At 45.0% G+C, this 15,996-nt stretch overlaps 1 protein-coding gene across 1 annotated transcript; it reads left to right on the top strand.

Moving 5' to 3' along the window:
* Window positions 1-430: 430 nt before the first annotated feature.
* LOC130131695 (OX-2 membrane glycoprotein-like) lies at window positions 431-4,039 on the top strand. The gene is made up of 5 exons (XM_056301477.1): window positions 431-588; window positions 708-1,049; window positions 1,946-2,278; window positions 2,988-3,075; window positions 3,264-4,039. Exons 1-5 carry the CDS (start codon window positions 549-551, stop codon window positions 3,316-3,318), a joined length of 858 nt encoding a protein of 285 aa, XP_056157452.1. The 5' UTR covers window positions 431-548; the 3' UTR covers window positions 3,319-4,039.
* The last annotated feature ends 11,957 nt before the right edge of the window (window positions 4,040-15,996 follow it).

Here is a 15,996-nt window from a genome sequence, read left to right as displayed (position 1 = left end):
TACATACATATGTAGCGACCACGGATGTGTACATCGGCTAGCCCTGGGCTAGCTAACGGGTCAGACCCTTTAGTCGACCGGTTAACGTAGTCGTCCGTGGTGCGGGAGACACGGGTTCGCGTCCCGGCTGCGGCGGTTCCCGGGCTGAATTCGCCATCTACATTTGCCTATATACATGCATACATACTTTGAACAGTCTTTAAAGTCAAGCAAATCTTTACATTTTAGAGCCTACGATTTGGTAAAGAGCGAGTTTGCTGTTGTCTGTAAGTAGTTTTGTTTACAGTCCTTACGGCTCTGTTGGCGCATGAAGAGCGGATTAGTGTTTGTTCTGTAGGCGTTTCCCCACGTTTAAGTCGAGTCCGTTTTATTTGTTTATCCCAATATCACAAATGACATCTCCCCCCCCCCCCCCCCAGGAAGTTCAGCAGTGTGTCAGCCACGCTGGCTTTGTCGTCGGAAAGCCCCTCGGTTTCACTTTCGGCCTGTGATTTAAATACACCGGGTCCGGGTCCGGGAACAAAACTGAAAGCGCAGCTCGGTCCGACATGTCTCGCTTACTTCTGCTGCTCTGCTGGTTATCCCACGGTAGGTTGTACAGGCTGCACCTGTTTGGGTGTAGATCAGCCCCCATGTAACCGGGCCAGCTTTGTCCGGATTAGCTGTGTGACTGACGACCGTCTTTTTGTGTTTCCTCGTCTACGCAGCCGACGCCGCTCGGTTCATCCACAGCGGGGACGCGACGGCAGACTTCGGCGGGGACGCGCACTACAGGTGCGCGCTGGTGGACGCCACGGGCGTGCTGCAGGTCACCTGGCAGCGGCTGGCGGGCGGGGGGCCCGTGGAGATCCTGGGCACCTACAGCCGGCGGTTCGGCACGCAGATCGACGGGCGCCACGCCGGCAAGGTCGTCTTCTCGGAGGCGTCCCTCAACTCCACGTCGATCACGGTGAGGAACGTGACGTGGGCGGACGAAGCCTGCTACGTCTGCTCCTTTAACGCCTACCCCGGCGGCTCGACTCGCCGGCAGACCTGCCTCACCGTGCAAGGTAGGGGGTCACAGCCCCTGTTGATGTGTAACTAACAGGGGGGGGGGGTTCTGAGTAGTGGGTGCTGCCAACCGAATGTAAAAGTGTGACGTCATTATATAGATATTAAACCAATTTACCATATTTTACAGAAAGATGCATAAAGATGAAGGAATACGTTTCCTCAAGAAATAATGGTAACACTTTCTATGAAGCTCGCATCTATAACACCCTATAAGCATCTATAATGCCCTATAAGCATCTATAACGCCCATACTTTCCTATAATGTGTATTACAATGACTTAACAGCTATGGCTGAAGAGTGACTTAGCACTGAAGTCTCATTATGCATCTCTACAAACTTCAGCAAAACAAGTTGGCTATGATGCATTATGACATTTGACAGATAAACAGGCTAATGATGACATATTTATAATGCATAAATCCGTTTTAAATTGACATAATATATCATAAAGGTGGTTATGAGGTGTTGTGATGCGTACACATGGTTATGACTTATAGCTGCACTTATAGGGTGTTATAGATCCAAGCGTCATTATTTCTAACCCACCGTCAGTGTCACGGTCATTACTAGCCTTATAGTAATGTTTTTATTTCTTTCATTTTCATTTCGGCATATCGCAGGTTAGTCAGGCTACTGCCTCGTCTAAGATGGCAGGCTATTCCCATCTCCACCAGAGGGTACTGCAGCACCTTCAGCACCCCCCTTCCCTCGTCCCTGGAAATGTTATAGTGTCTGTTAACTGGTCTCTGTTTGGGATTGGTCGTTTAGGAGAAGCTCTCTAAACAGTGATAAAGTGAAATTAGAAATCTCATCTCACACATGTAACCCCCCCCCCAAGCACAGCAGTATCATTCAAATAATCCAGCTTTTTATTCTCCAACTGCTACAAAGGCATATCCGACCTGCAAACCGATGTGCAACGAATTTCCAACCATGGATTCAAGGGAGATGGGGAGGTTGTTGTCAGTTGCTCGGCCACAGGTAAACCAGCCCCCGAAGTCCGGTGGAGCAGCTCAGCAAGCGCCGACCTGAAGGAATCAAATCACAGGACTGTTCAGAACCATGACGGCACGTTCACCACCACGAGCAACGTCACTCTGACGCCACAAGCAGACAGATACGTGGACTGTCTGGTGAACGATGGCCAGAGACGGGAGCGTGTCCTTGTCAACAACTCCTCCATGGGCGAGGAAGAGGAGAACACAGATGTGGAGAAAGAGGAAGGTATGTCTTCAGGGTATGCTCCAGGCAGTCCACGCATCCCATCCATCCAGCCATCATCCATACCTACGGGGGGTCTATTGCAGCGGCCACACGCACACCTTAGAAAAACACGTGCTGCTGACAGAAAGCAGCAGACATCAGAATAATGTGTGATAGTAAAGTATAGAACAGTATTGGAAAGGTTTGCTGCAGTGTAGCATGGCGTAGCTACAAAACTGGACTTATCATAGATGTGTAATTGTAGGGTGATGACCAAAATGTAAGCCTACATTCTCATCAGCGCCACCAGCAATCTCATCCAAAGCCTGTTGCATTTTAGTTAGCCTCGGGAGCAGAGCCCCACACCTGCACGCACCACTGCACAAGCAAGCCCCACTGGGGTTTTTTTTGGGGGGGGGAGGGGGTGCAGTCGCCGATGACTTCATTTAAGGAAGCGATGACAGTGGCTGTATTGTTGCTGGTGAGGTTTCACTTTCTGTGAAACAACTTCTCAAGAATATGACAAGGCGCGACTTACTTTCAAAATCAGTCAGACGGGAGATGGATCAGATACAGGGGAAAACACACATTGCTCATTTGATATAGCCCAAAGTGATATAATCATGCAAAAAAAAATGTTAAAAAAAATCCAACATCATATTCAGAGATAATGTTTTTCCCCACGTAATTGAATTGTCGTCATTATTGTCAACCTTGTGTCATTTTGTAGGAAGTGGAACACTTGTTTTGGTGATTGCTGTTGTATCCATCATGTGCATTGCCTGTGTCGTCGTATATGCTTGGGCGAGGCAAAAAAGGTGAGACATTACACTGTAAAATCCACGTAACACAGCTGTTTCCAAAGAAGCATATACAGATACTGAGAATGTGACTCACACTGTGAGTGTAAGCAATGTGAGAAGGGACTCCTAATGATTATAACACCCCATGCTTGTCATATACGGCCGGGTAAATAAAGCTGTGCTATGCATATTCTGTTTGGCAGGTTGCTGGACGTCAATATTTCCATGTGCCACAGACGAGCTGCAAATGTTGTATAATGTGAATTTTGTTTTCCTGTTTAGCATTTATTTATTGTTCATTTATTTATTTACCAACCTAATCCAATTTGGGGTTTATGGAACCGCAGCACCTATGATTGGGATCTGATTGACTGTTTGTGGGTGGGCTCTATTGAACCCAAGGACAACTGAGTTTCCATTTCGCCCCATAAGGAGGTATTTGGGACTGTAGGAGGAAACTGTGTGAGTCAAAGCCTCCGTGCTGCCTCATTAATTGGGGCTACTGTAACTTGGGTTGGGTCCGGTTCTTACACAGTGAAACCCGTTGCACTTTAATCGCGGACTAAGCTATTATATTTTTTATCATTGTAGGTTTTATGTATTGAAGGCTATGTAACCTGGGCTTTGGTGTCTTTGAATATTCTAGTCGTTGGAAGAGAAAATACTTGAATACTTTTTTTCCGCTTAGAATTTACACACGCACTTTATACCATTTATTAAATGTAATTTGTAGTTTGTGTTTTGCTTTCTCTTGTGTTGCCTGTGTTACACCTACATTGGGTGGCCCAGTGGTCGTTCCCAGTTCCTTGCTGTGTGAAGTTTGCATGTTCTCTACGTGGGGTTTCTCCGGGTGCTCCGGTTTCCTCCCATCGTCAAAAAGACATGCATGTCAGGGTTAATACCCCTGAATGTACCCCCGACCAAGGCAATGGAAAGAACTGGTCCCTGGGTGCTGCAGTTGCCCACTGCTCCTAGCTACACATCAAGGATGGGTTAAATGCAGAGAGTGAATGTCATTGTATGTATGTATTTCCAAATGACAAATAAAGTGTATTTTATTCTATTCTATTCTATTCTGCAGGCGAGAGAGGAGAGAAACCCGCACATTGTCCTTTCACTTGCAGTAAACTTTATTAGCGATATAACGTTTCGGTCCTTAGACCTTCATCAGGTATAGCCAGTGACGTGCGGTGAGGTCAGTGGCTGGGTATTCAGTGGGCATTCACAAATCCTTTTGTGCTTTCTGTTTTACACCAGTCTGATCCTTCTTCACCCTTCCAACTCGGTAGCGGGTAGCATAGCAGTCTATTCCGTTGCCTACCATTACGGGGCTCGCTGGATTGCATGTGGGTAGGTGTCTTGGTTGCTGCACTAGCGCCTCCTCTGGTCGGTCAGGGTGCCTGTTTTCGGGGGGGGGGGGACTGGAGGGAATAGCGTGCCCCTCCCACGTGCTACATCCCCCTGGCGAAACTCCTCACTGTCAGGTGAAAAGAAGGGGCTGGTGACTCCACATGTATCAGAGAAGGCATGTGGAAGTCTGCAGCCCTCCCCGGATCAGCACAGGGGGTGGAGCAGCGACCAGGTCACCTCAGAAGAGTGGGGTAATTGGCCGGATACAGTTGGAGAGAAAAAGCGAGTACTTTTTTCTTGTTTTATATGGTTTTTGATAGCTGTGAAGTGGCTAAACAACACCATTGCCTTTCCTTAAAAAAGAAAGAAAGAAAGAAAGAAAGGGTGACTTGGGAAAGAGTTACTGGCCGGGGATGCGGTGCGAGTATATGACCCATGTACTCATGTCATTCACAGTACTCAATTTCACATTTAGCCAGTATCTTAGAAAACACAAAAGTGACAAAAGCATGATAAATGATACTGGCTGCAAAGCATGCGTGCAAGCATCAACTGCAGCTAAACACTTCAGCTGAGCTACACATTGCAAAGGCGCATGAATGTAAGAACAGTGGCATACCTTTGTTGGCTCTACATTTGTATAGGTTTGTAAAAATAATAAATATCAATGCAAATTAGAAGTCTAAAAGTCAACAATAAATATCCATTCAAATGTTGTACAGATTTGTAAAATCCATTACTAAACACTTCAGCTACACAAACAGTTGCCTGCCTTTGTGAACTCTACATTTGTGTAGATTTGTAAAAATGAACAGTAAATTTCAACGCAAACTTTGTGTAGATTTGTAAAAATGAACAATGAAATTTGAATTAAAACCTATCTACAAAATAATTATGTAAAGAGCTCTTCGTAATAAGGGTGTGAAATAACGAGGGGGTGCAGCGGACAGGGAAGGCGGTTTCAGCGATCATGGTAACGTCATGTGACGTGACCTTGACGGCTCTGATTGGCTCGCACTCCCACCGTAAGCGGTGCCTTTCCCCGTCCGTTGAGTTCGCCTTAAACGATGCAATACGCATGCGCAAACTCCGAACGTCACAACGTTTAAAGGCAATCCTGGAAAAAAACAGATTGAGAAAGGAGGCGAGCTTCTGCGCTGTGCGGCGCTCCGCTCTTTCAAGTTTAAGGAGGCGCTCAGTATTCAACATGGGGCACTATTCAAAGGTGAAAGAGTCATCATTCCTCGATCACCCCGCCCCCAAATGTTGGGCACGGGTGCACTAAAAAGCGAAATCGAGCACTTCGCAGGCAAACGCACTGCCTGCAACGAATACGCTGCTGAATAGCAGAGGGAGACGATGATGTCGCACAAGCTGCCAGCACGCCCCTGGCGGATTGTAAGCCGAGACCTCTTCCAGCATGGTGGCAAAGATTTCCTCCTGCCAGTCGACCATCATTCTGATTTCTGGGAAATTGACCTTCCGGACCTCGCAGCTGAGACGACAATAAAACGCTGCAGGGCTCAGTTTGCCCGCTACGGTCAGCCGGGTCATCTCTGATAATGGGCCCCACTGCTCATGCCAACTAATGTCCACCAGATGGCAGCAGCGTGCCATCTGCTGGAACCTGCACGCCAAGTCTGTATTTAGTGTGAATATTGCTTTGCAGTTCTTTATTTATTTATCTTTATTCCGCCCATTTTTTGACACTTTGTAGCTCCTTCATACTTTTAGCCACTGAAACCATTCAACTATCAAAATGTTCAAGTCATTAAGGACATTATTGCTCCCCTTTCTGATTTTTCATACCTTTTGAACTTTTTGAAATATTCAACTTTTTTCAGACATTTTTTTGAATGGAAGTAAATGGGGGACTTTTGCAACCTTTCCATTTCTTTTACTCCTTCATACTTTTACCCACTGAAACGATTCAGGTATCAAACTGTTCATCTTTTTAAGCCCATTAAGGCTCACATTTCGGTTTTTTGAAATCTTTTATACTTTTAGACATATAAAGCTTTTTTCTACTTTTTCAGAACAATGGAAGTCTATGGGGAAAGGTTGAAACCCTCATCACCTTTGAACTGTATCTCCTCCTTAATTTTTTGAGCTAGAAACCTCATTTAAAGCTTAAAGACTTAAGGACATCCCGCTCCTTCAGAATCCTGTTCAGATTTTACAAATATTTTATAGTTTTTGAACAATTCAGCTCTAAAGTTTAGCAATTCTGCCATACACTTTGCCTGTTAGAACGTCACATATCAATTTGAAACTCAACTGCCAGCCTAATTAGTGTGAATGCCCAGCATTCACACTATTGCTTTGCAGTTCTTTATTAGTGGCACCACTTCCACTTTTTCATACGTTAAACTACAGAAACCATTCAACAGTCAAACTATTTATGTATTTAGGACATTATGGCAATTTTTTCAGTTTTTTTATACCTTTAAACCTTTTAAAATATTCGGCCATTTCACATCTCATTTTCCAGGTATTTCAGGTAGGCTGGTGACTTTTCCTATTCATCCATTTTCAGCAATGCTTTCGCGATTTCTTTCAGCAGCTCAGCATTCTCACGCCTTTTCTGCGGAAAAGCATTTTTCCAGTTGCGAAAATTTGAGACAAACTGGAGTCGCCGAGCGGTGAGGGTGATTTTGTAGTCCTCTCGGCTTCTTGAAAGAAAAAGAAAATATTGGGTCCATCCGATCCTGAGAAGACGTGAGGAGCAGGGAGAGCTTCACCTGCTGATAAAGGAGCTGCGGAATTAGCCCGGTCGTTTCCAGATGTAGTACAGGACGTCAGAGGTCCAGTTTGATACACGTCAAGTGGAAGAGCAACAGACCGATGAACTCGTTCACAAGAACTCCGAACCAACGCAGAGAGAAGTGCTATATTAAAAATCAATAATAATAGATCGTTAGCTGACTAATTGTATTGCAAGTTGGCTTCTTAACATTTAAATGGTTGTGGGGGATAAATTCAAACATTGTAACGTGTAAAAAACAAAAACGATAAATACGAAAAAGACGGACTCTCATAAAATACTTATTTACAGTGTGCACGTTTCCCTCTGGACAAGTTTCACTTTCGGAGTCGGTGTGTGAACGTGATTGACGTGACGTGACGTCATATTTATTTTTAAAAGTGCGACAATTTCAGACGAAAAATACGGACTTGGTGTGCAAAAAATACGGACTTGGTGTGCAAAAAATACGGACTTGGTGTGCAAAGACCTTAAGACCCGTAACAGCTGCGTTCGCCCCCCACAATGTTTTTTTTTATTTTGTTTTTTTGTGACAGTAAAACGGGGGGGGGGTAAAATCCATCAATAAGAAAATAATTTACCCCTTCCAGGTCTACCAGAGCTGATCAGATCCCAGAAAAGTTGTCATTTAACACCAGAAATGTGTTTCCCTTTCTCTGCGAAATCCACATGAATCTGCTGCCACGGTGCCTCTGCTCATCTCCACGGATGCACCGGAGCAGTGGGTGGTTTGTTTCCGTTCACCTGGCATAACTGACACGTGCTCACGAGATTCTTAATGTCCTTATCGAGGTTAGGCCACCAAAAAAGGCAACGAGCAGTGTTTATACTTTTTACCACACCTAGATGACGCAAAGAAACGCCAACTTTAGCTTTGAAAAGTCGCTCTATTCTATTCACATTGTTCAAATCCGTAGGCGGGACCTTAACAAGCGGATTGGCTAACACTAGCCAATCAGAGGCAGCTTCCGGAGAGCCTTGCCCCACCCACACCTCATATGGAGGAGTCGGTGAAGCGATTGGCAAGTTATTCTAAATTTACTTCCCGTTGTCGAGTCATGTAAAGTCAAGTCAATTTTATTTGTATTAAATTAAAACATGAGCTCCCGCGGGATAACCTTGTTATCAATTTTATGTTTTGGCTTTCCTAAAGGTAAGATTTATATTTACATATTTGTGTTTAATAGTACCACGACATGTGATCATTGAATGCTAAATTATCAGAAACATGCCTCTTAAAGGAGCACGCGCCATGTGAGTGACCTGGTAGAGCGTGTACCTGTGCACGACGATCGCTGTTAATAAGTTCGAGAAATGCCTAAAAAATAATCTTAACAAAAACAACACGTGTCAGCTTGTCAAGAATGGTGGCTCGTTTTCATTTTTCAAAACCTTCAAATGTAGCGAGGCGATACAGTATTTTAAAAAAAATAAGAGAAAGAGAAAAAGTTTTATGTGATTTATTTTTTAAAATGCTGGCATTTTGAACACCTTGAAATACTGCTACTTTCGGCTGCTCCCGTTAGGGGGCGCCACAGCGGATCACCCGTTTCCATTTCTTCCTGTCTTCTGCGTCTTCCGCTGTCACACCAGCCACCTGCATGTCCTCCCTGACCGCATCCATAAACCTCCTCTTTGACCTTCCTCTTCTCCTCTTCCCTGGCAGCTCCATATTCAGCATCCTTCCCCCAATATACTCAGCATCTCTCCTCCACACATGTCCAAACCGTCTCAATCTTGCCTCTCTTGCTTTGTCTCCAAACCGTCCAACCTGAGCTGTCCCTCTAAAGTTTCTCATTCCTAATCCTGTCCTTCTTCGTCACTCCCAATGAAAAGCTTAGCATCTTCAAGTCTGCCACCTCCAGCTTTGCCTCCTGGCTTTTCATCAGTGCCACTGTCTCCAAACCATATAACATAGCTGGTCTCACGACCATCTTGTAAACCTTCCCTTTAACTCTTGCTGGTACCCTTCTGTCGCAAATCACTCCTGACACTCTTCTCCACCCTGCCTGCACTCTCTTCTTCACCTCTCTCCTGCACTCCCCCTTACTTTGGACAGTTGACCCAAAGTATTTAAACTCATATGCCTTTGTAACCACTGTCCTCCCTCTCATTCACGCATAGGTATTCCGTCTCGCTCCTACTGACTTTCATGCCTCTTCTCTCCAGTGCATACCTCCACCTCTCCAGGCTCTCCGTAACCTGCACCCTACTTTCACTACAGATCACAATGTCATCCACGAACATAACAGTTGACGGAGACTCCTGCCTGATCTTGTCCGTTAACCTGTCCATCACCATTGCAAACAAGAAAGGGGTCAGAACCAATCCTTTATGTAATCCCACCTCCACCTTGAACCCATCTGTCATTCCTACCACACACCTCACCATTGTCACACTGCCCTCTTACATATCCTGCAGCACTCCTACATGCTTCTCTGCAACTCCCGACTTCCTCGTACAATACCACACCTCCTCTCTCAGCACCCTGTCAGTAATAAACATTTATGCAAGTGTGCCAGTTTAGCCATCTTGGCTACTGGGGATAGCCACCGGGAATGCTGTGCCTGCTCATTTGTGCCAACTATATTGTGATATACACTTGCTGAGAGTTTGGGCTTGGGACTGAGAGAGAAGCAGAGAGAAAGTTGTTATGTGAGGGTGCATCGATGTTCATCACCCTTGTCCTGTTGTATACAGTGATGGCAGATCGGTCAGTAAAACACTGAAGCAGAGCTGTGTGTCCTGCAGGTTCTTTATTAAGTCACTACGGCACGGGTGGCAATAGATACACTATATATATTTTGACATGTATACATGGACACAAGAAACACACACTGTGAATACAGTGAACATAAAGAAAAAAGTAAAAAAGACCATGACTGTTTGTATTTGAAAAAATGTTTACTAAATATAGCTCGAGAAGACTTTGAATGAGAAGCCACGCGTGTTCCTGTTTTGTTTTGTTTTTTCAAACATACACACACACCTGTCTGCAGTCTCTGTCAAACAAACCTGTAACATCAAGTCATGTCAAGTAAAGTTTATTTGTACAGCCCAAAATCACAAGGTAGTCCAGAAAGGGTTTCACAATCAGTACAATATAAAACAATATACAACATATGACAACCTCTATTCCTTGGACCCTAGCACGAATAAGAAAAACTCCACAGGAAAAACTCTAACCAGGAAAAACTCTAACCAGGAAAAAAAAATGGGAGAAACCTCAGGAAGAGCAACAGAGGAGGGAGCCCTCTTCCAGGATGGACTGGTGTCGAATGCACAAAATGCACAAAAGTAACAGAATTATAATGGAACATTACAGATTACACACAGAGTGAGGTAAAGTAGAATACAAACAGTTAATCCATAAAAATGTTGAATTTTTCAAAGCAATTTATCTCATCCACCTTCCTTGTTTGGGGCAAAGCACAAATGTACTAACGCTCACACAAAGAAGAAACGGCCACTTTAGTTCTGAAAAGACCTACGGCTCTTTTTACATTTTCCCAAATGTGAGTATGTCGAGGCCGGAGTTAAACTTCCCTGAAGCGGCTGCGTTTTGTGTTTTTCCACCCACATTTGGACTGGGTGCCAAGGTGTGGTCTACCTGGACCTGCGTCATGGTCCAGGGTCCATGTCTAATTCAACTGCATGTTATCAGTCCATTATGCCTTAGACCTGGTCCATGGACCATGGTTATATTGCAGGGAACATAGGCAACGAGTGCTAGCCAATCAGACAGTTTCTGAAGTGTTTGTCCCACCCACCCACCGACATCTTTACCTTGTATATACTGGTACTGGCACGTTGTATTTACTTCCACCTATGTTAAATTAAAACATGAACTCCTGCTGGACAACCTTCATTTCAATTTTCTTTGTTGCTGTTTCAAAAGGTAAGATTTGTGTTTACATGTTTGTGTTTAATAGTCTCAGGAAATATGATCGTTCAATGCTAAATTATCAGAAACATGCCTCACGTCAGGTTGTCAGGAATGGTGACGACTCATTTTTCCTTTTTTCAAAACCTTCAAACTTATCGAGGTGATACAGTATTTAAAAAACGAGATCTTATAATGTGATTTATTTTTAACTGCTGGCATTTTGAACACCTTGAAGTAATGATTGGAAAATCTTTGACTGATATTCTTAAATTTGTAGTTATAATAAATTACATTAGTCCTGTTGCAGGTTTGGATTCAGTTGAGTTGCAGGCTGCAACTTGCAGCCTTGCAGCTGTTGTTGTTTTTTTTTTGTGACAGTAAAACGGCAGGGGGTAAAATCCATCCATAAAAAAAATAATGTATCCCTTCCAGGTCTACCAGAGCCGATCACAACTCAAAAGATTGTAAAAGCAACAGTAGGAGAACAGGCCCACTTAACATGCCAGCTACTGGAGTCCAAGTTACCTGGCAAAAGATTTTACCTGAGGTGGCAGATGATATTGCTACTTACAGCAATTTCTCCGGTCAACCTGCAAGCATGCCGGGCAGCAGAACTTCTCCATAATCATCAACAGGGTGGAAACACAGGATGAGTGCTGCTACCTGTGTCTGGTTGACACCTATCCTGAAGAATGTCTCACTGAGCTCACCTGCCTCAAAGTCTATGGTAAACGCTGTTTACTGCATCAGTGCACAGATAGGCAGAGGGAATATGTCACATGCTGATACAGAGGGAATCAACCTCTACATCTTTGCTGACGCAAATGTGTCCGCAGCAGCACCTCTTCGTGGTACCTCCTGTTTCCACCAAGTCTGCTGCGGGGGCGACCGGGTTCCCGGCGGTATAACCGGCTGGGTCGACTGGACTCGATAGCCTTGGTTGGCAGCTAATCTAGGAGAAGGACAACTCTGATTTCAAACCCGGGTGGATGACGCTCGTCAGCCTGTCGGGCAGTTCATCTGGGAGAAGCCAAACTCTGTGTTACGTTTCACGAATGAAGACCAGAGGCCAGTGTAGCGAAACCCGAAAGGACAGACAGACAACAGAGCACCGGGGTAACCCAAAGGGCGATATAATGCAGGGGAGAAAAACAAACAACACGGCCGCAGGGGATAATGACAGGCGAGTCTCAGGTGGACGTTGTTGAGACACTGGACACTGGAGCGGATGTCACTGCTGTGTCACAGACTGAGTTTAAAAACATTTTTTCAAATGCACAGCAGCCTGTTCTCCGCAAAGCAGAGAAACCGTTGTTGGTTCCAGGACGGATACCTCTGGATGTGTCGGGGTTCGCCAGACTGCAGCTGAGGAGAGGAGCCAAGCAGACCATGGAGAAGGTTTATGTGGTCAAAAACCTGAGCACGCCCTTGCTCAGGTTGCCAGCCATTAAAGCCCTTGGCTTGCTCATCCGTGTCGACATCATGGACATGGAGACCCTCAAGACAGGTTACCCCAAGCTGTGCAGTGGGCTATGCGTGTTACAACAACCGTACGCCATCAAGCTTAAACGAGGGGCCGTGCCATATTCTGTGAAAACCCCCAGGAGGATTCCACTACCGCTGGTGGGCCGAGTCAAGGAAGAGCCCCAGCGCATGGAAGCCCTGGGCGTCATCAGCAGGGTGGAGGAGCTGACTGAGTGGTGTGCTCCCATGGTGGTCGTGCCCAAGAAGGACCATAAAAACATGCGGTTGTGTGTGGACCTGACCGGCTTGAAGGAGTATGTGTGCTGTGAAAAATACATTTTGCCGTCAGTAGAACAGAGCCTCGGAACGCTTTCTGGAGCAAAACTGTTCAGCAAATTGGATGCCAACATGGGATTCTGGCAGATTCCACTTACAGAGGAATCAGCCAAGTACACTACATTCATTACACCCTTCAGGCGGTTCCACTTTAACCGTCTTCCATTTGGCATCGCCTCAGCACCTGAACATTTCCAGTGCAGGATGGCTGAGGTCATAGAGGGGCTTGAAGGTGTGGTCTGCCACATCGATGACCTGTTGGTGTGGGGGCGGGACCAGGGAGAGCGTGACACTCGATTCCAGGCTGTGCTACAAAGACTGGAAAAAGCAGGCATCACCCTGAATGTGGACAAGTGTGAACTCTCCAAGAGCGAGGTGGTCTTCTTGGGCCATATTATCACAGCCGCGGGCATCCGCCCCGACCCAAGAAAGACAGAGGCCATCACAGAGATGAAGGAGCCTACAAATGTGGGCGAGTTGAGGAGTTTTCTCGGGATGGTCAACCAGCTGGGAAAGTTCATTCCCCAGCTGGCGGAAAAAGATAAACTGCTTCGTGACCTCCTCTCGAAGAAAAACTACAACAGGCGACACCGGGCCAAAGCTCTCAGTGACTTGTCACCAGGAGAACAGGTATGGGAAACCAACGCAAAGATGTCTGGAACTGTGCTCCAGAACCACCCCACTCCGAGGTCTTACTTGGTGGATCTACCTCAGGGGGTGGTGAGACGCAGCCGCCAGCACTCGATACCTCTACACACGTCTGCACAAGACAGAGGTTCTCCACCACAGCAACAAACACCAGAGCTAACTCCTATGCAGGTGCCCATGTCACCTGCTGTGGTGCCCCAAGTCTCACCTGCAGAGACCAGGTCTGGGAGAGGCATCGTTAAACCTAGTAGGCTTAACCTTTAACTGAAAAAAAAGAAACCATATGTTATGTTATGTTATGGAAAGACTATGTTAAGGTTCATGGGGTGTAGTTTTGAGCACTTTAAGTAACACTGTGAGAATTTAAGAAACAGCTATTGCTAAATTACATTAGATTGAATAATCACTAAAGTGCCTACGTTAACACTGTTCTTCCACACAGGTTTTAGATAGGAACGGACCTTTCCTCTACCCTTTGTTCTCTAGAAAGGGGAGATGTGGTGTTATTGTATGTTAGTTCATAAGACGATTGATTGACATGTCTGACTGGTGGGAGGACTTAGTAGTGGGGGCGCTGCTGGGTGCATGAGGGGATTGTTTGACATGTTGGGGAGAGCTGAAGAGGAAAATAAAAAGAGTTGCAGATTCAGATACGGTTTGTCTCACGTGCATATCTTCTTTACAAACTCAACAATCGTGTTAAATTTGTAGTTGTAATATATTATGTTTTGTCTAGCTAGAGGTTTGGATTCTGTTGAGTTACATGCTGCTACTTGCAGCCTTGCGGTTGTTGGTTTTTTTCTTCCTGTAACATTAAAACTGTTTGGGGGGGTTAAAATCCATAAATAAGAAAATTATTTACCCCTTCCAGGTCTACCAGAGCTGATCAGAACCCAGAGGATTGTAAAAGCAGCAGTAGGAGAACAGGCCCATTTAACATGCCAGCTACTGCAATCCAGAGACGTGGTCCAAGTTACCTGGCAAAAGGTTTCACCTGAGCGAGTAGACGATATTGCCACTTACAGCAATTTCTCCGGCTCCAAGGTCAATCTGCAATATCAAGAGAAAGTGAAGATCCAGCATGCTGGGCAGCAAAACTTCTCCATAATCATCAACAGGGTGGAAAAACAGGATGAGTGCTGCTACCTGTGTCTGGTTGACACCTATCCTGAAGAACGTCTCACTGGGCTCACCTGCCTCAAAGTCTATGGTAAACATTGTTTACTGCATCAATGCACAAATAGGTAGAGGGAATATGTCACATGTTGATACAGTGTGAATCAACTTCTACATCTTTGCTGGGGATTTTTCCTGCACCAAACCTACTTTATTTCAATACACACAAAGAATTGCCTAATTTTCATTTGCATCCCTTTGCTGCTTTGTGAAAAGGCATGATTTTGCTGCTGGGCTGCTACTTCAAATGTATAGTGGGAAATTGTATTTATGGTGAATCAATCAGGCCACATGAAGGAGACAAAGTCGTTTGTGTTTTTTTTTTCATCTGCAAAAATACTTTGCAGTGTGCTAAAGGTTTAGCGTCACCTGTTGCAAACTAGACAGACTACAGCCCAAATCTGTGTTAGAGAATCTTAATTAAACTAGAATCTTCTTTTCACTTTGCAGAACAACATGAACCCATATTACGCATCATGAACTCAAATTCAGCCGTGTCCTGCTCAGCCACAGGGCAGCCTCCTCCAACCGTAATGCTGAAGATCCCTGGACAGGCCTTCTGTTCCTCAAACTACACCACCGACACCTTCACCAACCCCAACGGGACAGTCACGGTCACTGCCAGCGCCACATTGTCGATGTCCAAGAGCAACTGCACACAGGTGGGGTGTGTGGTGCACATGTTTTCAGGCGATGTCAGGGAGTTGTCTGAGACAGTTTCTAATGCCAGCAGAACACCATTTGTGGGTAAGACATACTTTAATATTCTTTCCATTTTGATTTCAATGTTTGAGTAAAGAAACATGGAGAGTGGTGAGAGAGATGGGCCTGAAACTGAGTAATAAATGTGCAGTGAAAGTGGTTTCATTACATTTTTGTTTTTAATAGTCCTCAGTGTTCAGTATTCCTGTTGAAGTGCTCTCAGTTTGAATGTCATATTCCATACTAGTAATTACTGCCTTTTTTCCCTCAGGTATTACCACAACAATCACTGTAGTTGGTGGTTGTATTGTGGTGGCTGTTTTCCTCTTATTATGGTTAAAAAGAAGTAATAAGCCGATGAGGTAAGAGTCTTTACAGGGTATTTATCTTACACTTATATCATTGTTGGAACATCCGTGAGCAGATGATAGTTCTGTTCTTTACATATCCTTTCCTAGGTCAAACGATGTCAAAGAGTTGATGAAGACACCAACAAAAACCATCATTGAGTAAGACATGTTGACACGCCTGTTGATATTTAAACTTAACATTTCTGTGTTTTCACATTCTGCCAACCATACCCCAATTCCCCCACCACACACACACCAAC

The sequence above is a fragment of the Lampris incognitus genome, chromosome 21, assembly GCF_029633865.1.
Source record: "Lampris incognitus isolate fLamInc1 chromosome 21, fLamInc1.hap2, whole genome shotgun sequence".
NCBI classification, from domain to species: domain Eukaryota; kingdom Metazoa; phylum Chordata; class Actinopteri; order Lampriformes; family Lampridae; genus Lampris; species Lampris incognitus.
The sequence above is the reverse complement of the archived record's forward strand: the minus strand, read 5'-3'. Positions and strand labels throughout refer to the sequence as shown.